Genomic DNA, 27304 nt, shown 5'->3' with positions numbered 1-27304 from the left:
TGTCATTTAAACTAACTAGTGTTGGCAAAGAACACACAAAAGCGTCCTCGCATGTTGACATTTTAGATGCTAACATAGACCTTTCCACCCTAGATTTGTAGAACCGAGTCTGTTGTTGAGCCATTTTATGCATTGTTTTGTGTGGTTCTCGTGACAGTTACTGCCTGCCTCGAGGATACATAACGCAAACAGTCACAGAGCACCACATGTTGTGTGAACATATTTAAGTTGCACATGATGTCTCTAGAAATATCCTTTTCTTGCCATCCTGAAGATATAATTAAACTAACATTACAGTAATATGTTACCCGTTGTAATATTTTTAACACAACCTCAGTTATTATTAATAATCCTAAAGAATAGATGGCCAAAAAAAGGATAATTATGTACATATTTATTTTTCTCTTAGTGTACCGGCACAGAAGAATGTAAACGTTACTGATGAGTCATTGTCCTCTGTCTTACCAGGTCCCCAAAGTCCTTGTGAGCGGACAGACTTACGCATGGCTATTGTTGCAGATCACCTGGGACTCAGTTGGACAGGTGAGGCATATTCTGCATCATTCTTTCTCTGTCATTTTCTGCCTCACTTTCTTTGGCCCAATCAACTCTGAACCCTTTAAGTTGCTGCCATCTTCAGGCTGAATATCTTACAATCTACTGAATGATGTTCAATGTATTCCCGGTCATTAAATAAGGACAAATTATACATATATCTTATACAAAAAACATTGAAATTTAAATGTAGAGATGAGACGACAGAAGTTAGATGTTTTCCCACAGAATTATAATGATTTTTAAATACACACATTTATGTTGTTTTGTGACCACTTCAGTCACTTGTGCACTTGCTCTGTGAACAGAATAGCAGAAAAATACTGTACATTCAAGTGTGAATATTATGTCTGAGTTGCTGTTTGTGTCCCATCACAGAGTTAGCTCGGGAGATGAATTTCACAGTGGATGAGATCAACCACGTCAGACTAGAGAACCCCAACTCTCTGACAGCACAGAGTTTTATGCTACTTAAGAAATGGGTCAGTCGGGAAGGGAAAAACGCCACAAGTAAGACTAATTTAGTTATATCTAAAAATGTGTTTTGTCTGTCTTCAGTTCTCCTCTCATTGTACTTGTTTCTTTCTCTCATCAGTCTTTCTACTCTTGTAGTAAGGCCAAAAAGAAGACAAGTTTTTCACAAGCGTCTGTGTTGTCTGTCTTAAAGTGCTTTCACTGTCTGTCTTCCTGCTTATCCTTCTCCCTCCCTTTGTGTTTCTCTTTGCTTCACTTTCATCTCTCACCTCAGGAGACACCTCAGACAGTACCTGTCCTGACAAAGATGCATACAGGATAAAGGCAGCAATCTGCTGTTTTTTCACAAATCAAATTAAAAGGCTAAAAACAACAGTGAATTTTCGTGTACACACAATAATGACCATGAATCTGGGCCCTGGTCTAGCTTTTTTTGCCTGTGCCATAAACCTGCATTGATGTCTGAAAACACAGCAGTGAGCCAGACTGGTCTATTGGGTAACAGTACTTCTTCATCCTGAAATGCAAGGGATATGTAGCTTTCAGACAGCACAGATACATAAGCTGAACCTAGTTCTGAATTCATAGACACAAAAATGAGAACATAAAATTCACTGTTGGTTTTAGTCTGAGTATGGGTATCCTTTAATCTTAAGCAGACTCTTGTTTATTCACCCATTCAAGAAAAAAAATTCACTACTCTTGGTTATTAAGACATTTATCTAGTAACTAGGTTTCTAGTCTGCTGTAAATGTCTTCCTCATAGGTCTTAACTAATTGTTCAATTATCGAAACAACTTTATAGATCTTAGTTAATTTTCCCTATTTTTATTCCTTGAATAAAAATATCTCTCTCACACACACACACACACACACACACACACACACACACACACACACACACAATATCTCAGTCACTCTTACCTTGGTTCCAGTCTGTGTTCGTTATGATCCCGTCACCTTTCCGTCTCCCAACAAGTACTGGCTTCTCTTTTCACCAATTCAAGCAGAGGACTTCTTATACGAGTCCCAGACTCTGTCCGTGTGGTTGCAGTACCCAAGCCTGGAAGATAGAAAGGCTGTTGGGATCTGGCTCGAAGGACCAAGTTGTTATGAGAATTCCATTTCTTAAATAATCAGCAGAGTCACTGGAGCCTTTTTAGTGTTTTAATTGTTGCATGCAATGAGACAAAACAGTACAGCAGATGTGCAGTTCTCTGAGCCAACAACACATATTCAACTTCTTATACTTCTTTATACTTATACTTTACTTCTAAGTAATGCAACAATATAGTTTGAAAAGCAATAACACTCATATACTTATTTTTCTAATTTTTTGATGTCTTCTCTTTTTGCACAGCGGATGCCTTAACTGCAGTGCTGACCAAAGTCAATCGGATGGATATTGTGACTTTGCTGGAGGGCCCAATATTTGACTATGGTAACATTTCAGGCACGAGATGTTTTGCCGATGATAACGCTGTTTTCCGGGATCAGGCTGATGGTAAAGTTTAGCTTTGTCTAGCTGACCTCTTACCTCTCCCTGCTAACTTTTTGTTGTGCCAATGCACGGCTCACATACTTGTAGTCCTAGTGCAAAAGAAGTTGCTTTATAGTCAGATTTGGATTTTGTTTTGACAACTGGTTCTTACTGTTGCTGACATCCATTGTTGCTTTCCATGCTCATGTTCATTGGCTTTTGAAATAATTATAGCATTCTAATTTTCAAATCAATCATAACCATGCTTCAAAGCATGTTACTACTTATACTGATTTAATTTCTGATGAATTTGCTATTTTTTCATTTAAATCAGTCTTTGTTAAGGGTAAATACTTGTCTACAAATCTCAATAGTGTATCCAGTTGTCAAAAATGAACAATATCCACTGTTCCTATTCTAAGTGCATGTTGCGGACTACATGCTGCTTTAAATGTTTTCCAGTTATGTCTGATTTAGAAATAACCCTGTAGACTCTGCTTTCCTCTACTGATTTAGTTCAGTTCTCCTAGTTCTCCTCCGGTTCCTCTGAGCCTTCCTTGGATAGATGAGAGAACCTGTTCCTCTGTGAAACCAGACTGCCTCCTCCTCCTGCTCCTCCTGCATCACCTCCCCACAGCAGTATCTACTGCTGATAACAGCACATAACTGCTCTTAACAAGTTAAGAGTCATGTGTTGCGGATATCTACGTGTTCCCTCTCTTTATCCATCTCTCACATGCCTCCCTCTCCACACTTCCCTCAATCACATTATTCATTCATTTTTTGTGCATACGTGTTGATATGTTGTTTTTTTGCTTTTTTTTCTCTTGCCTTATTCCTTTCCCATAGTTTGTGTGATTATCCCTTTAACTCCTAAAAGTACTGCAGCTCCCTTTATCCTTTATCCAAGCTCCTTCTTTCCAATGCCGGCCCCAACACCTCCACCCACTCCTCTCACACCACCTGCAGTACTTCCCTCCCGCCCCTTTTCCCTACGCCGCTCTCCAAGTTACGAGTCCTCCATTTCACTCAAAGACTTAGCACCTCCAGCTCCATTTGAACTACCACACTTCAACTTCCTTTCCCCTCGTCCACCTATCAACGTTCCTCAGTGCCCCCGCGCTGAGCCTCATCCATCTCCTGCGTTCCTGTACTCACCTCACCCATCCTCTCCAATCCCCCTTATTACCTCACCTTTACCTTCCTCACCTATTCCTTCAGGTTCGTCTGTGTTGTCCTCTCCCAACTCTATTCCCACCTCCCCCACACTCACCACACCCAGTCTAAACTGTTCACAACCTTCAGAACCAATCACTTCCTCTCTCACAGTATCCAGCTCTGACCTGCTCTGTGATACCAATATCCGTACACCCTCCGAACCTGCAATCACTCCCACCAAACTCACTCTGGTCCCCTCCTCTACTGCCCCAAATACATCTGAATCCATCACCTTACCTTTTTTGTCCCCTCCCACCTCACCTTCAGGCAGGGCCTCATTCTCTGTCACTGCCTCTCCAAGCAAAGACTCTTTAGTGATGCAGCTGGCAGAGTCCTCACGTCCTGTCTCCCCTCTTTCCTATACGCTCCCTCCCATCTCTCCATTTGGGTCCCATTGTCCTAGCCCCAGCCCTTCCTCCCCTTCTCTCCACTCACTGTCGCCCTGTCCTGCTTGCCAGTCTACTTGTGCACCCTCCATCCTTCCATCTCCCACTCAAGCCCACACTGATCTTTCCACAATGGAAATATTCATTTAGCATGCTCTGTCTGTTATCTAGCTCCTTCTACTCCCCTGTTCCTTCTCACATCTCTCATCTGTCAGTTCTCTCATGTGAGCATGTAACAGAACAGCCTGGCAAAATATTAATATCTTACACTAAACACATCTCACGCTACATGATTTATGAGCATGACCATATTTCACTAGTGAGTCCCACGACTCACCACACTGAAATTTAGAGCACCTACTCATAAACACTGCTTCTAATAATCTATTTAACATATACCATTTCAATATACTTATATATATATATATGTGTGTGTGTGTGTGTGTGTGTGTGTGTGTGTGTGTAAAAAAATATTTTATTATTTTTATTTGTGTTTATTGTGGCATTTTCAGGCATATGTATTAAAATGTATGAATTTTTTTTACATTTTACTACATATGTATAAGGTTGGTTTGTTATACTGCCATTATACAGTAGCTGTTGACATATCACCATTTCAACTAGTGGTTGTTTGGATACATGCTTTACACTCCAGCCTCAGTGCCATGGTCCATGTCTTTCTGTGACTGTGTTAATGTGTGTGTGTGTGTGTGTGTGTGTGTGTGTGTGTGTGTGTGTGTTTTGGGGCGCTATATTTTTTGTGGCGTGCTTCAGTGTGTATGTCTCTACATTTGTCATCCTGTCACCCACAGATTATCAGAGCATTCTAGCGGAGCTGCAGTCTCCAGCCGCACTGCACTCTGATCCCCACTTCTTGGATCCTGAACTCCCTGTCACCCCCAACCCTTCCCTTGCCCACCAGCAACACCACTATTATCCAGAACCAAACACTCCTTTGCTGGCCAACACCCACCATCAGCCCCTGCCCTGGAGCCCAGAGATAGAGCCTAGTAGTGGAGAGCCTGACAATCCCCCTAGGAGCCCTCCCAGACCATGTGAGCTCACACTGTCCGTACCAGCCTTTGAACTCCCTGACCCTGTTCCTTCCAAGGTGAACAAGCCTCACATCGCTTTGAACGACCAACTGCTTTTGAGCGAGGAGGAGGACAAATCTTTTCATGAAATGGAGCTGAGCCACAGGCCCAAGTCACGCTCCTTTCCCATGTTGTGTGAGTTAGACACTGACATGGCGTTCTCCACATCTTCCCCTTCGCTATCATCGGTATCATTTGTAACCCCTTCATCACCTGACACGGGACAAATGGGAGACAGAGGAGCACCCACTGGTGCCCCCAGTGAGGTGCAAGATGATATAGCTTTGAAAGGAGGTGAAAGGGAAGTGACAGGAGAAATAGAGAAGGTTGTCAAGACTGTTGCAGTAGAGTTAGCAGAGGGAAATGGATTAGTGGAAAAGTGGGTAGAACAGGACTTGATTAAAAATGTGGAATGGAAATGTGAGATGATAACAAAAGATAGGTCTATGTTGGCAGAGGAAAACAATATTTTAATAAAGGGGGGATCTGCAGAAGGAGATGAAGATGTGATAAATGAGCAGCATGTCCTTATTCGAGCAAGGAATGAAGGGGCAGCCTGTGAGGTGGAGGAGGTACAAGATCTGCTGAATATATCAGAAGAGGATAATCTAAAAGAAACTGGGCATGAAATGCATATTGTTCATAACATAATAGATGCAATGACTGCTAGCGAAGGTAGTGTTGAAACACCAGAGGTACCAATAGCTGAAGTTGTTAGTGAGGAAAGAGTTTATGAGGGTGACAGAATGGATGCCACAGATGGAGAGCTGCAGTTTGATAAGGGACAGTTGAGTGACAGTGAAAAAGATATTTGCAGGACATCAGAAGAGGACCAGACAGCCAAGGACCAGGCTGTAGATCGTCTCTCCCCTCAGGCCTGGGCTGAGGCACTTGGGGAACTTCAGCCCAGTGAGTGTGGACCTAATGAGGAAGAGGAGGAGGAAGACAGCGACAAAGAAATCACAGAAGAAACATTAGGACCTTTGTTGGAGGAGGTGAAGAAAGAAGAAGGCTCAGAGGAGGAGGAGGAGGAGGAGGAGGATGAAGAGATGGCTGAGGCCAGGGTTCAGGACATTGTTGATCAGGTTGAACAGGTAGAAAAAGATGTATGTTCACTTTCAGGTTGGCACAGTGATTCATCCAGTGTCAATGTGGAACCACCAACGCCAGGCCGCAGTGTCAGCTCAGACTTGCTCGACAGACGGGAAAGGTGAACTAAACATCTTAAAAGTCTTAAGTCTCCTACATTGACCACATTTTTTACATTAGTTTGATACCTACTGTGTTCCTAGTTTCAGAAATCTCCTGAGATTTTTCAGCTTTTTACCTTATCTTGTATTTACAATTCTAATTCTTTGTTTCTTACCCAACAGTCAAGAGAACTCTAGTGACTCCGTCACCTCCTCATCCAGGGGCGAATCGGGAAGGTCCCGAAAGAACGGCGACAACTCAGAACACTCACCTCAGGACCGCTCATCTCAGTCATCGAACGGCAAAAAGGAAGAGGGAGCATTGGTGTCAGAGAAAAAAGTCCAGGTAATGTTACAATCAATAACAATACGTATAATAATAATAATGATGATAATAAAAGAATCAAGTAAAAAGGCCATAAGCAGTTATTATAACAGTGGACTGTTCATTCTCTTTATTTTCTGTAGCACTTTTCACTGTTATAATGTTATTACAGGGGAGATGCCTATACTGATTTTCTGGATTTTACTAAAAAAATATAAACTTCAGCATTTATTTTCAGCTTTCAGTGTTTTTCTTTTTCAGACCAGCCACCCACAGCGTTGAAGTATATTAAGACCACTCAAATGTCTAAACTAATGAATCTTTTCCTCCAATTCTTTCTTTTCCTGTGTTAATGTAATGATCTTATAATACCTTGCACAGCAGCATGCTAGTGCAGATTCAGGTTCAGAGGAAGAACAGACTGTAACCACCAGAATCTTCAGACGCCGTCTCATTTTAAAGGTACCCTGAAAGCCTGGAGCAGAGACTGGGCTGCGCCTTGGTTTGGTTTGCTTTAGACTGGTCAGTCTGCTGTGCAACTGGTAGTCTTGCTTGGTGTACTCATCGTTTTACTCTCCTTTTAAGTGTGGATTCATAGATGTGTGCATTCATAGATGCACTAAAGAGCCTGTCACAGTTCATCGCTGATGACTAACCTAGTGTTCAGCCTCTCTCTGACTTGGGTGTTTTTCTCTCTTGAGGTGTTGTTTCTCTGTGGTGATGGTGAGGTATTGTTTTGTTGTGTTTGACTCCATTTTTATGAGCCTTTAGTCATTTGATAACCACAAATGCTCACAGGGAGAAGAAGCGAAAAATATCCCAGGCGAGTCTATGACAGAGGAACACTATGTGGACCGAGATGGTAACCTCATCAGTAGAAAAGTAAAGTATAACATTTTCATTTTCTATTCAGCTTTGAAATTAAGCCTATAATATCGCAAAGAGCATATTTTGTTTTTAAAAAAGGAGACACAATCAGTTTTTTTAATTCCCTGTGAATGTTCCTTCTGCCTCGGGCAGGTGATCAGGAAGGTTATTCGGAGGGTTGTTACCCCCGCACCAGAAAGCCAAGGAAACAGCCGCTGGCACCGAGACCTTCAGCACAGTTCCATTCTGCGAGAGGATGGGTCAGAGGTTGGCATGAAGATACCGCTTAACTGTGTTCCTGAGTTCAATGTCTAATCTAGATGGAATGCCTAGGACTTGATTATCCTCCAGTCTGGTTAACAGCTAGTGAAAAGGTTTGGCTTAAAGCTGCACTGGGCAAGACTTTGTGTTAAAACAACTATTTATATTATCTAGATATCAGCATTGATTATAGTTAGTCTATAAGTTAGCCTTCAACAAAATGAATGTTGTACCTATGTCAACATGAGAAATGTGCATTCGTAAGTACTTCAGTCCTGAAAGACCATTCAAGCCCTTCATTAGAAAGTGATCGCAGGGGGAATGCTGAGAGGGAAATTGGTTTTAAAAAGTTTAAGAGATAAGTTCAAGTCTCAAAAACAGCACATTTCTTTATTCCATGGTAATGAATAGTTCTGTGACACTGGTCTCTGAGTGCAGTTTTAAGTCTAACGAGTCAAAAATAAAATCTGATGATCATGTATTCCTCTAGGGTGCAGATGAATTTTACTGCTGGAGTTGCTGCTTTGGGATAACTGTCCTTATTATCTCTTTTCTGGGCCAAAACAACACAAAATCATAGATGTCACCTTTGAAGTGCAACCTTGCATGTTGTGTTTTGACAGTGTGGTGTCTGTTGTGTTTACATTACAAAGGGGATGCTGACTCTCGATTCTCCTGACTGTGTAGTTTTAATGGTCTTTTAATTGTCAGCAGTGTGACTAACAAGGGTTGTGATATGGTTTACCTTGTTTGGTACTAACTCGTTTTATAATATTGGAATTTTTCTTTTTCCAGGTGTCTGGTTCATGTCGTATGGTTCCTAATTAGATTTCTAACAATAAATACACTACTAACATTGGCTGGTTTGAAATTGCTGTTCGTGAGTTGTGTATTTTGCTTCTGTTTTCTGTTTCAGGTTTGAGTGTGGGGTTTCAACTTTCCTTGTCTGAAAAGAAAAAAAAAACATGACTCAACTAAATTTGTGTGTGTGTGTGTGTGTGTTTTCTAGCAAGGAGAACGGTCGAGGAACAGCAGGCGAAAGGAAGAGAGACGGTCAGGGGATAAAAAGCTCCACTCATAGGGATAGCTGTGCTCTACCAGGTAAACAAGCTGACTGTCTTTCACTATATCACAATCAGCATAGTTCCCTTGTCTTTGTGGCCCATTCATGTGTGCAGTATACACTGTACATTGTTATCCTCTTTACCTTTATGTTGCAGTTTTCCCATGTGTTTACATCCATGACATTTCCACTGTAATTTCTAATAAATAAGCATATTTTCCAAAATGTCAAACTGTTCATTCATTTAGTCATCACTAAATTGTTCCTCTGTCACATTCTCAGTACAAAAGACTGACTGATGTCTGAGTCTGGCAACATTTCTGTCCTATGCTCACTTAACGTATTCCAATAGGGAACAGTTACAAAGTGTGTGTACACACCACAGCATTACATTGCCTGACTGATAACCTCCATGCACCTTTTTGTCCACTAAATCCCAAACTCACAACAGCATTGTAGCATCCAAAAAGATTTTGTTATCCCACTGACCAGACAGTTAATCCCTGCTGCCGTTCACTCATAGGTTACGTGTGCAGTGAGTCATTCCATCTGTAGAAAACCAACTTACTAATGTGGCCCTGCTGTGAAGTCTGGCAAAGAGTTACTGTGGTGAGCAAGGTCACCCTAACCACCCACGGACCATCAGGTCGTCATTTAGTCATACAAAAGAATGAAAGATCGTGACAGTTTTTTTTTCCCTTTTTAAAAGTGTTTTCACTCACAGAAAAAGTCTAAAAAGTTTACACCCTTTGAACTGAATTTACTATGCAAATGAAGATGACATTTACACTGAAAATAATGTAGATTTCTACATATTATTCCTGTCAGAAAATCCTGGCAATTGTGATCTATAAATTTGTTCAAGGTTACATAAATCTGTCAAAATATGTGATGTACTATTTTTTTGTCCTACAGACTCACAGGAACCACATTAGATGTTTCCTGGGAATAAGTTTTCACAGGGCTGGAGAGTCTCAAGGACTTAAGACAAGGGTCCAGTCTGCAACTATGTGCTTCAAACAAATGGTTTTCACATGAGAGGAGTAGACCCCTCTGACTTACGCATGAGCATGAAAAACTCACTCCCTGTCATCCAGAAGACCTGGGAGGTTCCCACTGTGGAGGACCCTTGAACAATGGTTGTGCTTCCTGTTTTGTGTGCCATTGGTCCACCAGCAATGTGGGAGCATTTTGAGGAGCGTCGTTTGTTGTTAAATCAAAAATGACTCCATTACTGGCAACCACACAGGTGCAACTGTGACCAAAGATGGCACAAGAGCTCAATCCACAGGATAGGTGGAAAGAACGAAGAAGACACAGTAACACACAAAAAAAAAAAATCCAATGGAACACTTCTGATCCAATTTCGACACTCGCCTTAGTTTTTTCTTGAACCCATTATTGTCAGGATGTAAATTGTTTTGAGATTTTTTTTCTTCCTTTTTAAAACTTAAACTAACACAAAAGCTTTTTTCTGTATATAAAATTACAATGTGAAAATTGTTTAAAAAAGGGGGCAAGTTACTGGTTGAGAACACACTGAGGCGAGTAACCTTTTCAAGTGCTTTCAAAACTGTTCCACTTTTAAAGATTTGGGTGTAACTTCACAGGTTCTTGTATAAATACTTATTAGAGCAGGTATAATGTTTGTACATGAAAAAAGCTGGTTTGATTTTAACAGAAGAAATTTCCAGAAAATCAAATTTCAGTAATTCCCAAAATGGGAATGGATTTAATTCTGCAAAAGCAGCCTTTCAGAGTACTCATATTTTCATGCATGCTGTTCACATTATTTTAAGTACAATTTTTACAAGTTTGAAAACACTGTAATCAAATGACAAATAAAACCCTTTATCTGTGTACACATATAGCCCTAACATTTGTCACCAATTTTATATTTTAAATTGAAAAGGGATACCATTAAAGCATTTATCATGTTGGGGTGTGGATGAAAAAAGTTCTATAGCTTCTTGAGGGTGTGATGTCTTGTCTGTCTATGTGAAATTGGAGAGCAGATTCTGCTACAAGAACGAAATAACCTGAATGTAAATGCTAGTAGGCTGGCTCGCTGTAAAATTATAACTGTATTGTGTGTATTGGCTACAAGGTGTAGGAGTCTCTGTACACTGTTAGACTGTGTAATCATTTTAGCAGTGTGTCACAATTTGGTTTTCTAATGGCTGCTGTGATATTAAAGGAAAACTGGGGCATTTCTTTTTTTTTTTTTTTTTTTTTTTTTTGGTGAAGTATTTCTTTGTTTTAAAACCAACTCACGTTAAGGACACATAAAAAGCATTATTTGATTGTAGCTCTAAATAGCATATTGTATGACAAAAACACTGGATGGTCAAAAACAATTATTTAAGCATTAAATAAATTGTGTTTAACTCTGAAACTGTGTGATCTTTTTAGGCTTGAGAGTCTGTATAGGCAGTGTCAAATAGAACTGTTTTCACTATTTCATTGGCAAAATTTTATTTTACATTAGGGATTATCCTTGTATTGGTTTTCATTAGATGCCCATGTAGTTCAAGTGTGGTGTTCTACTGGTGCGATGGCTCAGAATGCTGATGTCTATGCTGTGGACATGAAAACTATGTAATTTTTATTTTTTATTTTTTTTGGGTGGGTGCAGGGGTGTTGAATAAAGTCAGGTAGGGTGCTGTACCACATCCCCTTATACTACTGTCAATCAGGGCGTAGAGGATCCTTTGATATGGTTGAACTATCAATTTTGTCAATTTTGTTTGGTATGTGTTTTCACCTGAGCAGATTTTTGATGTACAATTCTTACTAACAGAGTGAAGCCATTGAAATGTAACTATTCTAGCACTTTGGTTATTCAAGCTCTTTTAGAGACTATAGCAGCAATGATGCCACCACAAATGTTTCAGACGTCTTTAAAAAAAAATCTACTTAAAAATACAAAAAAAATAAAAATGCATTGATTTTGCAATACAATTGTTTCTGTTCTTGTCTTTGTGTCCTTGAACATGTTTTATTATGTAAGTAATGTAGAGGCAGCAGGATGGTGATGTCATAAGAGACACTGTCCTTCAAGCACAGTTATGTTCTTCTTCTCCACCCAAGTGGACCAAAATATTTAGAGCTGCTTGTTCATATGATTGGAGCATCCTGTGAGGCCAGGAAACAAGTGTTTCCTGTACTGATTTCTGTTAAATAAGTAATTCATCACAGACTGGAAAAAGTATTTCCAAGCAACCTCATCACACACTGCCGCTGATCCTTTTCTTTATGATTTATTAACATTACATAGCTAATATTTTATGCAGATAGTAACATTAATATGTGGTTACTATGCAGCACGGTGGGTTGGTGGTTAGCACTGTTGCCTCATAGCAAGGAGGTTGCTGGTTTACAATCAAGCAGGGGCCTTCCTGTGTGGAATTTGAATGTTCTCCCTGTGCTTAAAACATGTACGTCACGTTGATTGGTGACTCTAAATTGTCCATAGGTGTGAGTGTGAGTGTGTGAGGTTGTTTGTCTCTATGTGGCCCTGTGATGGACTGGTGACCTGTCCAGGGTGTACCCCTGCCTTTCACCCAAAGAGCTGGAATAGGCTCCAACAGATCCCTGTGACCCTAAATAGGAATAAGAGGGTATAGATAATGGATGGATGTGGTTACCTTGATACTAGTTACTTACATGATAGTAATATTAGTGGTAGCTGGTGGATTGGAACACAGTACAGAAAAACTACCACCTATGTTAACCATGGCAAGATTATTCCCTTTTCTGGGCCCCAGGGAAAACATGATCATGACCAGGCGACTCCCTCTTTATGATGATTTGCAAATTATTTAGGGATAAACAGCATTACTGCTCTAAGTACAGGTGGACAAGACAACTATTAAAGGCTCTTATCATTTCAGCTCAAAGTGTACTGTCTGGGGTCTCAGATCTGGTGTATTGCAGGGTCCAGTTTTCTTGAAGAGTGCATTGTGTTTCTGGAGACATCCTGGTGGTGGCGCTATGCCGACACGCATGAGCAAGCACGTACCTTTGTGCGGTCTGCGCTCCTCTGAAGCCGCAGCTGAGTACAGACAGAGGGTGGCGGTAATGCAACGACGCGGATGCTAGTCGCCCCTGAGGGAGAAGACGAAGAAGAAGGACGCCGCAGCTGCCGTTGTCTTCACTGTCGCACAACCATGGCGGACAGCGCAAGCGAGAGCGACACGGACGGAGCAGGGAGCAGTTCGGCCACCCCAATGTCGTCCTCCGCTTCAAATTCGGGAAAACCGAGCATAGTCATTTCACAGTTCCGTTTGGAGGAACTGACGAACCGCTTGGCCTCTTTGCAACAAGAGAATAAAGTTCTTAAAATTGAGCTGGAGACGTTCAAACTCAAGTGCAAAGCCCTTCAGGAGGAGAATCGGGACCTCCGCAAAGCTAGCGTCACCATTGTGAGTAACGTTAGCTAGATGCGATTCTCACGCCACTTATTATATCGTGTTTGTCAGCAAATTAGCCGTGGCTGGTGGTGTTTCTTTCATTTTAAGACACTGAATGAGTTACTTGGAAAGGTTATTTGTCTTTGAACGCAGCACTGTGATGTCTTTCTAGCTCTACTAACATTGGCTAACGTTAGCTAGGTGGGTTTGTCGCTAAATTAGCCAGCTGGCTAACGTTTGCTAAGTGGCTGGGTAGCGGTAGCCCCAGCTAGTTTGCTTTGTTTTGTTTTGCGTTGCTAATCCTCGCTAACGCTAAGTTAAAAGGCATTTAAAAATTAGGTGGGCACTTCACGATGCCAGTTAGCGGACCGTTGTCAGCTAACTGTTTACTCGCTACAAGACATTGTCACCACGCTGCTGGGTGAAAATGAATAGCCCAGCAGCACTGGCATGAACCGATGCGTCATATGTCTTCATGCTCGGTTAATCAACCTCAGCCTCATAAAAATGTGAACTCGATCTGTGGCATAGATGGGAAGTATGTAGGCCAAACTTAGCGAGCTAGCTAAATGCCACGCTCATATGTTGGCAAGTCAGCCAGTCTGCACCGTGTCGGCTCAAAGTGTGAGACTAGCTCTCTGGGTTCCGTTGGCCCTCTCCTTTTTCTTGAACAGACACATTTTTTTTTTACCAATTTGCAGAACAGAACTTGGTTTTGAGGTCATTGGAAAATGGGGAAGGAGAATTTGAGACCAAACAAGGAGAGATATGTCATTACACTGTAATGGTAGCTGTTGAATCTGTCCCAACACATTTTCTTCTTAGTGCTCCTGTGTTTCACTCTTCCCCTTACAGTAAATGACCCATTACTGCAATATCACTTGAGTCATTAGGGAAAACTCTGCTTCCTCTTTGGCTTGCAGACTTCACTGCAGCAGGTTTTGGTTAGTTTGTGTATATGTAGTATAATTTACTCAGGATGAATGTGAAAACTCAGATTTGATGTGCCCGACCTAAGACTCAACTTCGCTGATATTTGCCTCTGCCACGGTCTCCTGTTTGTGTCTGCTCCACAGCAAGCAAGAGCGGAACAGGAGGAAGAATTTATCAGCAACACCTTGTTCAAGAAGATCCAGGCCCTTCAGAAGGAGAAGGAGACCTTGGCGGTCAACTATGAGAAGGAGGAGGAATTTCTCACCAATGAACTGTCAAGGAAACTCATGCAAGTGAGTGTAGGGAAAAATAAAGAAAAACACAAATTTCTTACCTCTCTTAAGTAGCCTAACATCCATTTGTCCTTTCACTCTGTTTGATGACTTACCATTTTAGGGGCACAGAAATGTTTTTTTTTATTGCTCAATTATGTAAAGTATTGTCAGGCGTGTTCGGTGTGAGCTTACTGGGTGTGTGTCAGTGCACACAACTCCATATATGAGTGAGTCCACAGCAGCTAGTGCATTATCATCAACTGTATTGGTACTTGCCTGAAGCCTGGAAGGGCTCAAGATGACTTCACTGCGGCTGCTAGCTACTCTAAATGACTCTCAAATTACTCTCCTCCCATCTGACAGCTATTTGTTGAGTCTGTTTTCCACATCTTATTTCCCCAACTGCAGAGCACGCAGCACGTGCACATAGGCACTCATACTTTCAATGGCTAGCTGTAGGCTGACTAATGGCCTGTTGATGTGTAAAAAAATCTGGTAGGTAGACATGCTAGTGCCTAGGCAGACCACACATAAGGCCATAAAGATGGACTTCTTTGAGCTTTTGTTATCTTGCCTTCTAACCTAACACGAAACAGCTCTGTGCCTGGCTGTGCCTCTAGTCTTGCTGCTGACCAGTGTCCCATAGTGTGTGCTTGTATACGTGGGCATGTGTTATACTGTTGTGACGATATAGCATTGAGTTTTACTGGGTGTTTCAATGCTTCTTTGCCTAAGTACTTTTGCAAACAATTTTGCATGACTCACATTGTTCCCACTATTACTTTTAAAAATGGACTTCTTAGTGAATTAATGTCAAGTTGAGTAGCCACATCATACAGGTTCCTCAGAAGGGATTCAGCACACTTAATGACCTGTACACTGTCAGTTTGATGTATAGTGTAATTTGTGCCAGTCCCCTTTCTGATACCTTCTAATGTGCCAATATAGGTTTCTGTTTTGGGGAGTGAGCTGATAAAATGTTCCAAACAATTTTGGTGTAATTGTTATTATAAATTCATGAGCTAATGATAGGAAAACCTCTCATGCAATGACCATTATGTACAGTATGTGCACGCTTATGCACACTGCCAGTGTTCTGGTGTTGCTTACAAATAGGCACTAGTTGAAGAGCTGAGAAACCCAAATAGGATGAAATATCTCCATACAGTGTCCATTAGCTGAAAATAAAGAGATAAACAGACTTTTGTTGCCACCCACCACACAGTCTAGTGTGGTGCAGGCCCAGTATACAATGGCTGGTAGTTTTTTTTTTTTTTGGTCTTCATTTTGTGCCTAAATGAAGACACAGTATCAGAACAATTCCTAAAATTGTTAGTGTGTTAATAAGCAGAAAAATGGCTCCCCTGGGAATGGAAATACAGGCAGGATAGTGCAAATCACTCAGCTCTGTCTAAATACTGTCACTGTACATTAAACTGTGTTATTTTGTTGTGGTCTTGTTTCTCCTAATGGAAAGTGTTATTTTTTTCCTATCCAGTCTTTTCTCATAAATGATTTTGCATCCCTTTCCCCGTAATGAGTAATCACTTATATAATCCATCACGCAGCCTCTTGTTTTCAATCTGTACCGAGCCACACCCTTTCTTTGTGTTGGTGAGCTGCCAGAGGTGGCTACTTTAGTTGCCAAATCACCGTCTTACCCTGTTCATTTTTATGCGAAGTTTAACTATTAATCCAATAGAATTCATTTTTATTTCATTGGCTTTACTATCATTTTGTAAGCTAAATGTGATGATCTGACACCAACATGTTTAACTGTGCTCATCAAATAGTTTTTATGTGACTCACCATGAGTCTCTTCTTGCTCTTGCTTCTCTCCCTCCTTTTCCTTTATCCATGCTCTATTTTCCCTTTATCCATTGTAGCTCCAGCATGAAAAGGCGGAGTTGGAGCAACACTTGGAGCAGGAGCAGGAGTTCCAGGTTAACAAGCTCATGAAAAAGATAAAGAAGATGGAAAATGAAACCATCTCAAAGCAGCTAACCCTGGAACAGGTATACTTCTCATGCATGGTAGAGCAAGAACGGTTTAGCTTCCAGTGTGGAACAATATACCCTTGAATTTGTGTGTTCAGTTACTGTGGTAGTGTAGGAACCCAAAACTCAGCCTTAATTCTTCCCACTGAATGTTGGCTGGAAAGAACGTTTTGGTCTGTGGCAGGGTCAGTCCTCTGTCTGCTAAACCCGCTTGATAATGTTCCCATGCTCTGATGACAGGGTTTTTCCATACATGTGCATGCATGTGTTGTTGCTGCTCACTCATGAAAGTTATAGTGAGGCTCATGTGTTGTCACTGTGCATTTTGCCCAAATAGAGATGTACCCAAGTTGTATCTTTAATCAAATGTAACTGTCATAACAGAAAGAGAATGAACAGCTTGTTTTAGCTTTGGGTTCTTTTATATCAGTTGTCTATAAAGAAATCTTTACCTGGTTTGTTGTTTTTATTTTGTCCTGGCTATATCATAAGCTGGCAACCAAACTTGTATGAAAAAAGCTTATCAGACAGTGACCCTGGCTTTGTGTACTTGTATGTATTCCTTTAAACACTATTCAGTATGAATGTTTCTCTAACTCTGAAAGTCTCTCTCCTTTTATTCTCCAGTTGAGGCGGGAGAAGATCGACCTTGAGAACACATTAGAGCAGGAACAAGAAGCTCTGGTCAACAGACTGTGGAAGCGGATGGACAAACTGGAGGCTGAAAAAAGGTGGGAATATTATGGCTTAATCATTTTCCCAATTGGTTGTTTGAAGGCTCATTCTTATTAATCAATTGAATGGCTCATTCTGATTGGACAAACTGGAGGTTGGAAAAAGTGTGGAATGATCATATTTTTGCTTAACCTTTTTTCTGATTGGTCAGTTCAATGGCTCAATCGCATTGACTGATTCAAGGGCTCACTCAGTTCTGTGGATTCAACAGACTCATCCTGGTTGCTCCATTGGAAGTCTTAATTTGTTTGACTGAGCCAACTGCTCATTCTGATCGGCATAACTGCAATATTTCAATTGCAGTACTGTCACTGCGTAAGCATACACTGTATCTGACAGATGCACTCACTGACAGTAATGCTTAAAACACCCACCTGATATTAAAAACAAATTACTCAGCTGTATTTATTAGGGAAAATAAAACAATGATAAACTAACAGCTTTCTGATTTAGATTACACATTTTGGGGTAGTTTTTAGAGGAGTAAAAAATTCAGTTGGTTGAATAATTGCACCCTGAAGGCCTAAATATATATGTAATTTGACATTCAAGTCTGTCATTCTGAATCTGTAGAAGGTAAGGGTTTTTCATTTTGGAGAATTAAGTACATGGTCTTATATTGAACTAATATGTTGTTAGCCAGGCTTATAGAAAAGCTAGGGGATCTCAGTTTGATTTTGTTTTATAAAGCTTATCATCCCCAGAGTCATTGCCCTTAGTAACACTGTTTGTTTTCTGAACTAGAATCCTTCAGGAGAAGTTGGACCAGCCTGTATCAGCTCCTCCCTCCCCAAGAGATGTTTCCATGGAGATAGACTCACCGGAGAACATGATGCAGCATATCCGCTTCCTGAAGAATGAGGTGGAGAGGCTTAAGAAAAGCCTGCGCACCACTGAGTTGCAGCGTAAGTGGCCTCTCAACTTGTCACGATTCATGTGGATGTGGATTCTAAAGGAGCAGAGGTATCAAGTGGTAATTAATGATCTGATCATCAAACAAGCATTGAGGGGCAGACTGACTCTGCACCAGGGTTTGGCTTGTTTTACATGTGCCAGTTTACAGTGTTGTTGCCCCTCACTGTTAACTGGTAACATTATAGAAGAAAATGATCAATTATGGGAACTCCATAGTGCTCCTCAACAAACCTCTAAGAAAGTCTATGTTGGCCTTAAACTACGATTTCCCCCCTTTTCATATTTATGCCTGAAAGATATTGTCCCACAATTCTGAATCTTTTTTCGCTGGTAGTGTTTTTTACCTATAGTATTCCCTACTTTGTATTAGGTTTGTGTGTAGCACGAGATGGGGCAATCTTTTTCTTAAGATAAAGGCCATGTTGGCCACCTTATGACTATTATTACAACTGTTTTAAACATAGCAAGCCAAAGTTGTGGTCTAGAAACCAGAGACACAAATTTATAATGTGCCTTAATTGTGCCAACAATACTAAATCACAAATCATTCAGCTTTCATATTAGTATTTTTTGTGTTAAATTAGCTATTGTGTTAATAGCTAAATAGCTCAACTGCTGAGTAAAGTAAAAAAAAACAAAAAACAAAACTGTTCCTTTGTTGTTCACTATATTATATTAATACTCTGCAAGGAAATGTGTCTACAAGTAGGTACCATTTTTAGTGTCATTGGTGTTTTTGGACACTTGTAAAATATATTTTTCAGGTCTGTTCAAAATCACTTCAACACTTGAGATTGTTTTAAGAGTAACCATTTTAAATGGATGTAATGTACACAGTTGTCATATTAATACTTTTTTTCCATGACATATAGACATTTTGTATCAGTGCAGCCAGTTAATAAAACTTTATTAGGTAAGTGTAAAATGTACTTTATCCTTTCTATGGTGATAAGATGTTTGCTTTGACTCATGGCCAATTGTACATCTGAAACTGAAGTAAATTCAAATGAAAAACAGTGCTAGGGTGCTAAGAAGGCAATCCAAACCTTTAGATGGTATTCAGAAGATACACTGTTACCATAAAATGTTGTTGAGAGTTTTGTTGGTCAAAGTAATTGAATTGCAACAGCAATTGAAAACAATAAGATGCATTTACACTACTTGCCTTGAGGTGACATTTCTAGTTCAGCTTATAATTTCAAGGATCATCAGTGAACCTGGTTAAATGCCGTTTAGAAACATGCAAGCAAAATAGACAGGCAAACACATTTGGTTTGATCTCTATGTACTTTTACCTATATGTGATAACACCAGACTGTCTCCTCCCAGTATGTCACCTCATGAGCTTGCCACTGATAAGTCCTACCTACTTTAATAGGCTCCTATCTTCACTCTACTTTAGGTTGTCTCTCAAACATGGTACCACTCAAGTGGTCTATATTGAAGGGCATGTGTGGCTAGGAGGTGTAATGTCTGTGCTTAGTTTTTCCCACTAGAGGGAACTCTAAGTCCTAATTTTAACACAGTCCTGAAGCCTTGGCAAATGGAAAGACAGCAGTTGGTACTGGAAAAATAATATGACATCGGTTGCCTTATAATTAGGTGTGTTTGATCAGCAGTGGTCCACTTTCTTTTTTTGAAAACACTATTAATCAAACATACTTGGTGGCTCTTAGAGGTCTTTGGAGGGGATTATTTTATGTCTGGACAGTTTAAAAAATAAAAAATATAATCATAGGTGTCTGATGCAATTTGTCTGTGTGTCCCCTCTTAGACACAGAGAAGCGTGCCCAGTACATAGAGGAGGAGCGACACATGAGGGAGGAGAACATCCGGCTGCAGAGAAAGCTTCAGAGAGAAATGGAACGCAGGGAGGCGCTGTGCAGACAACTGTCGGAGAGTGAATCCAGTCTGGAGATGGACGATGAGAGGTAGGGGAGGGGACGCCCTATAGGACAGAACATTGGGGGGCAAAAGCACACACATCAGCTAATCAAGGGAAAGTGATGAAGCCTCATCTTGGTAAATGGCTTGGCTTGTACACTGGAGTCTGATTTTGCAGAGTGGGTAAAGGCGCATTTGGTTCCATTGGCCATATACAGTGCTGACACTGCTGATTAGATGAAGGGGGCTTGAACCTATGAGAATTAGAAGATGAAGGAACAAAAGAGGGAGAGATGCAAAAGACAACAAGCACGTGTGCCACCTCAGCACACAACAGATGCTCTTCCAATAGCCACTCTTTTAGTGGTGTATCAGCTTTCTTTGTGATTAGCACGGTAGCAATATGCCATTAAGCATGGCTGTTGGCTGCATGTCAAACAAACAACCCACCCACCCAAAAGTTCTACACTGTCTATTTGATTTTACTTACAATCAACATTTTAAAGGTTTGGGACTGGCCTGCAGTTTTGCTTTAGGGCATAACTGCCAAACTTCAGATATCAGTGTTGACAAATATCAGACTAATTAACAGTAGTTGTTAATCTTGCCAAATATTGTTTTGATGTGACTTTAAATAAGTCAGACTAGCAGGACTGTTTAAGCAAAAGCCTTCCTTCCTCCGTAAAACAAACACTATATTTTAACTTCTGTGTGCCATTACTTTAACAGCTCAGGCACCAAGATCACACCCAGGTAGTCTCCCATTCTGAAATCCATACAGGACTGTGACTTTGTTGTATTCAATCTTAAGGGTTCATGGACAAAACCAGTAAAATGTTTGGGCACATTTTACCATTGGACTGAGAAAGTCTGTCACAAACACTGCTCCCAAGTTTACAGAGTTTGTAACTTGTAAATCCCCGGAATTTTCATGAACTAGTCATCTCATCCCCTCAGGTACTTCAACGAGATGTCTGCACAGGGCTTGCGAGCAAGGACTGTGTCTAGCCCCATTCCTTATACCCCGTCTCCCAGCTCCAGCCGACCCATATCACCTGGTATGTACATTTTCATCATGGCGAAATGCATCAAAGAAAATGACCAGTCATTTTTTTAACTGGAGTCATTGTTGAACACAAAATCAAATAACACAGCTTTTTTTTTTTTAGCTTTTTAGTTTAGTTCATGAAATTCCTGGAAAAGGAATTTGCAACAAACAGCCATCCAATTGTTATATCATTACATTTAATGAGTTGCTTGACATTGACAAGTCATTTAGGAAGTCACAATAAGCACTGCACCTCTAGTACCAGGATCTAGACTAAAGTTAAACCAAAAGTTCTCTCCCAGGCTGCGGCCTGGATGTCTGGATCCCAGAGTCCTACTGCCTAATCCTGAATACAGTGCAGCAGAAACTGTGCTATTTTAGGTCAGTCATTGTGTGATTCAGCAAGGTATAGTATAACAGCCAGTGTTTGTATAATGGTGACGGCAGTATATATATCTATGGAGAACGGTGAATGTGGTGTGAAGTAGAGAAATAGTAACACTTTGAGTCTCAACAATATCTAATTAAATATGACTTGGTATCAAAGTATATACAGTATGTGCAGCTTTTTCTTTGTCTGCCCCTTATGTGTCACAGGTCTCTCATATGGCAGCCACACAGTTGGCTTCACCCCTCCAGCTACACTGTCCAGAGCTGCCATCTCCCATTATAACACCCCAGCCCTGCACGTCCACGGAAGCTCTCACGCCGTTGCGGTAAGTAACATCCACTCACAGCTCCTGGCAGCATCTGCTCAGCTACTTAGTTCAGAGTTAGGGGAGCAATGTTTTGTCTGCTCTAGGATTTGGTGGACTATTTTGGAAAAAAGGTAATACTTCATGGAACAGGCTGTGCTGTAAATCAGTTATTGCTAGGAAATGTCTCTGTCGTCCTTCTCTCTGTTAATACAGCTGTATAGTTTGGTACTATACAAATTACTGTGATCTCAGTCTTGCCTGAACCTGAGACACCTGTCACTAATTCTTTATTTGTTCCTTAAGATTCAGGAGTAGGAAGGTGTGACATTGTTCCCTTTTCAATGTTTTTGATGTTTCACATTCTTAATTGTTACATTTACATTATATTATGCCCAGATATCGGTCCTAAAATGTACTATCTCATTATTGACCATTTTAGGGTAACACCAACATTGTGGCTGTTTAATGTTCAAATTGGCTCTGTGTTTTTACACTATTACAGAAATGTAACTTGTGGCTGTATATGCCTAAAACTAAATAACTAATGTCTTTAAGAGACTTGTGTTCTCATGTTGGACAACAATTTTAAAATGTTCATTATGCTGCCATCTAGTTGTTATACCTTTTTATTATTCTCTCTCTCTCTCTCTCTCTCAGAGGCCCTCCCCAAGAAGAAGCACCAGCCCTGACAAATTCAAACGTCCAACACCCCCACCCTCACCCAACACGCACTCAGGGGCCCAGCAGGCTCAGCCTCCACTACCCCCACCAGCTCAGCCCATGGTCCAGTCCATGTCCTCCCCGGCAGCTATGTCGCAGCATGCAGCTGCGCAGCAGCAGCACCCGCAGCAGCCTCCCTCCCAGCCTTAACACCACACACAGGCTCTGTCTTTGCACGTGAGTGCGCCCACTGAATGCCACGATGCTACCGCAACAGCAGCTTCCATCATTGCCAGGTCTGGAAGTCAAGTTTCTTACTCTTTACCAACTCCACAAAAGAAGCAGCCTCAAAAGTTTTAGAGGGAAAAGAAACAAGACGACAGCTCAGCGAAGCTAGCCGCCTGCCAAATCCACATGTGGCGTTACTTAACTACTCTAAAAAGGAATGGGTGGACTGAAAAATAATTGCTTCTGGGATTTGTAGGCCAATTATCTGTTCCACTTTTTGTCTTGTACATGTCATGTTTTTGTTTTCTTTGCTTGGAAACTTTAGCTGGTTGGAATTGTTGTGGCGCTTCTAAGATAGCACAAACAGCACATAGAGTATGTTTCATGGTCATGTTCTCTCATAGGTTGGATGTTTGGATCAAGGGATGGGTGTATGGCTAGACAAATAGATGGATTGGTAGATGGATGTGGTCTATTCTTTTCAAGCCTATAATATGACACTCAATTGCAGTAATGTCCTCCACTCCAGCACACCCCACCCCTGTCTCCAAAGCAACAATTCACCCCAACTTAAAGTTTAAACAGTGTCATAGAAGATTGGTAGAAGTTTCTCCATCTTAGGGCATTGATCAAACAGGGTTCATGCCACAGTTATTTTAGTTTCTAAAAGCATCCAAGGCTCAGCTGCTCTTCAGTTAAAATGAAAATGAAAAAACAAGGAGGATGGACTCTGGTACATAAACCACAGATAAATGTCGCCTTTTGAGGTGTTTAAAAATGTAGTCTGAGGTGTTACAACTTAGTCATGTACTCAGTCTTTTCTCTGCTATTCTCTCTCTCTCTCACTCTGGTGTATTTCTGAAAGCTTCTATCATCCTTATGGATATTCCTCATCAGAAAAAGGAAAAAACAAAATGCTCTTTACACTAAATATACATACTGCTAAAACATTCTAAATGAATGGTACTGTTGAACTAAATTTCTATGTATGATTAAAGCTCTTGAGATGGCAACTTCTTTTTGTCAGTTTTATGTATAGCATTTGCTACTCATTTGTAAGGTAAGAAAATGTTTTGTTTAGCTCTCTTGACTTCAAAACTGTTCAGAACAAATGTTTATGAATGTTCCTTCCCAACAGGAGAGTACGATCTAGTTTAACAGACCTTAACAGGTGGATAGGTTCTATGTGGTACTTTTTTTTTTTTTTTTTGTGGAAATCATGACCAAGGCCCACCCATCTCCTAGTGCAGTTCAATTCAATTTTATTTGTATAGCGCCAAATCACAATACAATTATCTCAAGGTACTTTACAGAAGTGAAAACAAAACCCAACAAACCCCTGGGAGAGTAAGGGAGGTCAGTGCACCGATAGAGTGCTCAGGCAGTCTAGGCCTATAGCAACATGGAGTCAATGAAGAAAAGCTAATATGATCTGTCTTGCTAGTTCCTGTCAGAACTCTGGCTGCAGAATTCAGGATTAACTGGAGGCTTTTTATGGAGTTACTAGGACATCCTGATAATGACTTACAGTAATGTAGCTTTGAAGTAACAAATGCATGGACTGACTAGTTTTTTTGGCATAATTTTGAGACAGGATATTCTTAATTTGGTGAAGTGAAAGAAGGCAATTCTAGAGATTTGTTTCATGTGTGAATCAAAGGACATATCTTGATCAAGGTTTTTAGGCCCAAATACAATAACTTCTGTTTTCTCTGAATTTAAAAGTAGAAAGTTACTGGTCTTCCAGGCCTTTATCTCCTTTATACATGTCTGAAGTCTGGCTAACTGGTTTGTGACATCAGGTTTCATAGATGGATACAGCTGAGTGTCATCTGCATAACAATGGTAATTAAAAGTATGCTTCCTAATAACATTGCCTAAGGGAGCATGTATAAGGTGACAGTACAGCAGTACTTGGAAAATGTTTGCACCTTTTATACAAATCAGCACCAACAAAGCTTACACCCCTTCTGGGCTGTGGGTGCAATTGAAGAGTGTAAACCCCAGCATTGCATTTGTATATTAAACCAACATGCCAGGCTTCTTGATGCTTAAACATGTAAGCGCTCAGGTTTTACTCCGTTATTACAATGGTTTATGGCTTTGTGACGTAGCTCGATGAGTGACACTAACTCAATAACTATAGATCAGGCTGAAAAATATAACATTTTTTCAAAGTCTTTTGGGGACAAATTCTAAGGCATCCCTTGTCTTTTCTTCCATGTCCATCAGCAACAACCCTGACCTTTCCACTTAATGCCTCCATGAGATTAATATTTTTTGGTTCAGAACAACATCCCTGGTCAACTATGAAGTGGATTGTAATGTAATTACTTGCAGCTATTATTTATACCAGAGGACTTTGGAAATCTCGGTAACTATTGGTTGGATGTCAGAAATGGTTCCAGAGAGCTGTAATAACTTCGATCTCTTGACCTTTCTCTATAGCATTGGTAAATTTTTTGCAGTTTGGCTTCCAAAACCCATGACATTTTATAAGTCTGAACTACACTTTTTGATACAAATTAGAAAATGTTAGCATACTTTTTCTTTTATACAAACTTGATCCATCTTATATTACTCTTGTGACCCTCTGAAATTTGACATTTGAGTTAATCTAGATTAAAGTTGTGGACCAACCAATGAGCACAGGCTATTCCCAGCTACAACTGACCCAGGTGTCCTTTGGCTGTAATTTATTGCATTTATAAGCTTCTTTAGAACAGCTTTGTTGATGTGTAATTTTGTGCCAATATCTTTTAGTTCCTGGTCTACCTGGTTTTAACCGGTTCTAACTGGTTGAAGACAGAGTGTTTTTTTGGAAATCAATCATTGCAGGATCATTTAACACAGTGAACCTTTGTAATGTGAGTGCAATAACCTGCGGTGGGAGGAGAACAGGGCTACGATGATGATCTGCACAACACATTATGCTTCCATTAGGTCTCAACAAGTAACTGTAACCCACTCACACATATGGTCAGTCCAAATTTACCAGAAACAAAATATACACCCCATTATAAGATTGGCATGCCTATATCTTTGCCCAAAGACTTGCTGAGAGTTCTGATATAACAATTGTGTGTCCTGTGTTTTTGTACTGTTTTGTAGTGTTCTCTCTTGCTGCTGAAGCCAGAAACCTGAGCTAATCCAAGCAGGAATCTGGACTGCAGGCTCATGGCAGCCACGCTGGGTGCTAAAATGGCCTTTCACCTCTGCAGCATTGTGGAGCTAGGTGACTGAACTGAGAGATTTATCCAGACTCCAGGGTGACTCTATGTTTACACCTGCCTAGCCTCATCCAGAAAAGAGCAGCTGGTTTCAGCTTATTGGGTGTTGCAAAAGTGCTAAATAATGAAAAAAAAAAAAAAAAACAGCACATAAGAATGTGAGAGTATTAGGCCAGTTTGTGGAGAAGGCTATGGATAGGTGGAAGATATGTAGCAATAATATGGCATATTACACATAAAGAGCAAAATCTTGTTGATTTTTAGCAGAGCTGACAAAAGATGGTCTTAAATAGTGGCATGCGCTGGGTATGTGAAGAAATTATAAACAAGTATTAGGGGCCACAATGGGTTCTTATGGGATACAGGTAATATTTGAGCCAATTGGATTTCTGTGCTATCTCAGTCTTCATTGCCTGAATTGTAGTCTTTGATATTGTACATGGATAAGTTATCAAATACATCTCATGATAAGATGAAACATTTAAAGTACACAAAGTTTGGACCAAATTATGCATAGAAATAACAGTGGGGCAGTAGTGTGGTGATTTCTGTAAATCCCAGACTGGTGTCATTAATCCTATTCTGGAGGTAGAATAGTAATTTTACTTTTCCATGTCAAGACTCAAAGCCTTAAACTTAAAACCATCACAGTTACTTGTAATATGCAGAAACTGGAAATGCATCAATAAATGTAGTGATTAACTTATGCAAGCAAGTGAAATGATTTAAGCATTTGTGAATAATGTTAAAGGTCTATCATTTCTGCTTTTTAATCCACTCCCTCAGATTCCTGTAAAGTGTCTCCTACAGGCACTACATCTGGTTGAAACTGGTCCGGACCAACATGTCTGTATTTCCACTGTAGAGTGCAATTAATTGAGTCTTGTTCTTTTTTTTTTGCTTAATTTTTCCTGTCAGGAGGGGATTACGGAGCCTAAATCTTTCTGTAAGACCCTTCCTGGCAACAGAAAAATGGAAAAAAGCATCAAAGTTCCTGAAGAATTTTAGGTGCATTCAGTGTGAAAAGCTTTTTGACTTTGAGACTACTGTCTTCATCCCCAGCCTGCCTTATTCTGCTCCCTGTCCTTTTATCTGTCATGTCCACTACTTCTAGCACATCACTTTTCTCCACACTTTTTCTACTGTCTTGCATTTCTCTTTGTTTCAGACCTGAGGTTATGAGAGTGAGTGCAGTCACATGGTGGTATAATTTTATATCGCAGCCCTGTGACTGTTGTGTGTTTTCACACCACAGGATGAATGCATGAAATTACAAAACACAAAGGAATATTTGTCAGCTTCTCACAGTGGGGCTGTAGACATAGTTTTTAATAAAAGTAAATATTAAAAAATGAATATGTTTGAAGTTATAGGAC

General features: G+C 40.4%; 2 protein-coding genes across 2 annotated transcripts in view; both read left to right on the top strand.

The window, feature by feature from the left end:
• The window catches only part of LOC113132133 (ankyrin-3-like), an 85243-nt gene extending 74096 nt beyond the window's left edge, over window positions 1–11147 (top strand). Inside the window, exons 41-50 of the mRNA XM_026310007.1 lie at window positions 469–543; window positions 934–1065; window positions 2390–2533; window positions 4926–6417; window positions 6581–6743; window positions 7107–7184; window positions 7521–7604; window positions 7743–7856; window positions 8860–8951; window positions 9829–11147. Of these exons, the coding sequence (XP_026165792.1) occupies window positions 469–543; window positions 934–1065; window positions 2390–2533; window positions 4926–6417; window positions 6581–6743; window positions 7107–7184; window positions 7521–7604; window positions 7743–7856; window positions 8860–8931 (2354 nt within the window). The 3' untranslated portion in view covers window positions 8932–8951; window positions 9829–11147. The remainder of the gene's footprint in view (window positions 1–468; window positions 544–933; window positions 1066–2389; window positions 2534–4925; window positions 6418–6580; window positions 6744–7106; window positions 7185–7520; window positions 7605–7742; window positions 7857–8859; window positions 8952–9828) is intronic.
• A 1876-nt stretch (window positions 11148–13023) lies between these two features.
• Window positions 13024–23711, top strand: LOC113131958 (coiled-coil domain-containing protein 6). The gene is made up of 9 exons (XM_026309741.2): window positions 13024–13337; window positions 14402–14551; window positions 16420–16548; window positions 17158–17261; window positions 18010–18170; window positions 19955–20111; window positions 21022–21122; window positions 21710–21828; window positions 22468–23711. The coding sequence occupies exons 1-9, from the start codon at window positions 13083–13085 to the stop codon at window positions 22678–22680; spliced, it is 1389 nt and encodes a 462-aa protein (XP_026165526.1). The 5' UTR covers window positions 13024–13082; the 3' UTR covers window positions 22681–23711.
• The last annotated feature ends 3593 nt before the right edge of the window (window positions 23712–27304 follow it).

This window comes from Mastacembelus armatus, chromosome 15 (genome assembly GCF_900324485.2).
Source record: "Mastacembelus armatus chromosome 15, fMasArm1.2, whole genome shotgun sequence".
Classification (NCBI taxonomy): domain Eukaryota; kingdom Metazoa; phylum Chordata; class Actinopteri; order Synbranchiformes; family Mastacembelidae; genus Mastacembelus; species Mastacembelus armatus.
Note: the sequence above shows the minus strand (reverse complement) of the source record. Positions and strands in the feature narration are given on the sequence as shown.

Excerpts from the sequence above, each read along its gene's own strand:
- LOC113131958 (XM_026309741.2), top strand. The coding sequence starts at position 13,083 with ATGGCGGACAGCGCAAGCGAGAGCGACACGGACGGAGCAGGGAGCAGT. Across the intron at positions 20,112-21,021 it reads CTGGAGATGGACGATGAGAG|GTACTTCAACGAGATGTCTG; the intron begins GTAGGGGAGGGG and ends TCATCCCCTCAG. Across the intron at positions 21,829-22,467 it reads GAAGCTCTCACGCCGTTGCG|AGGCCCTCCCCAAGAAGAAG; the intron begins GTAAGTAACATC and ends TCTCTCTCTCAG.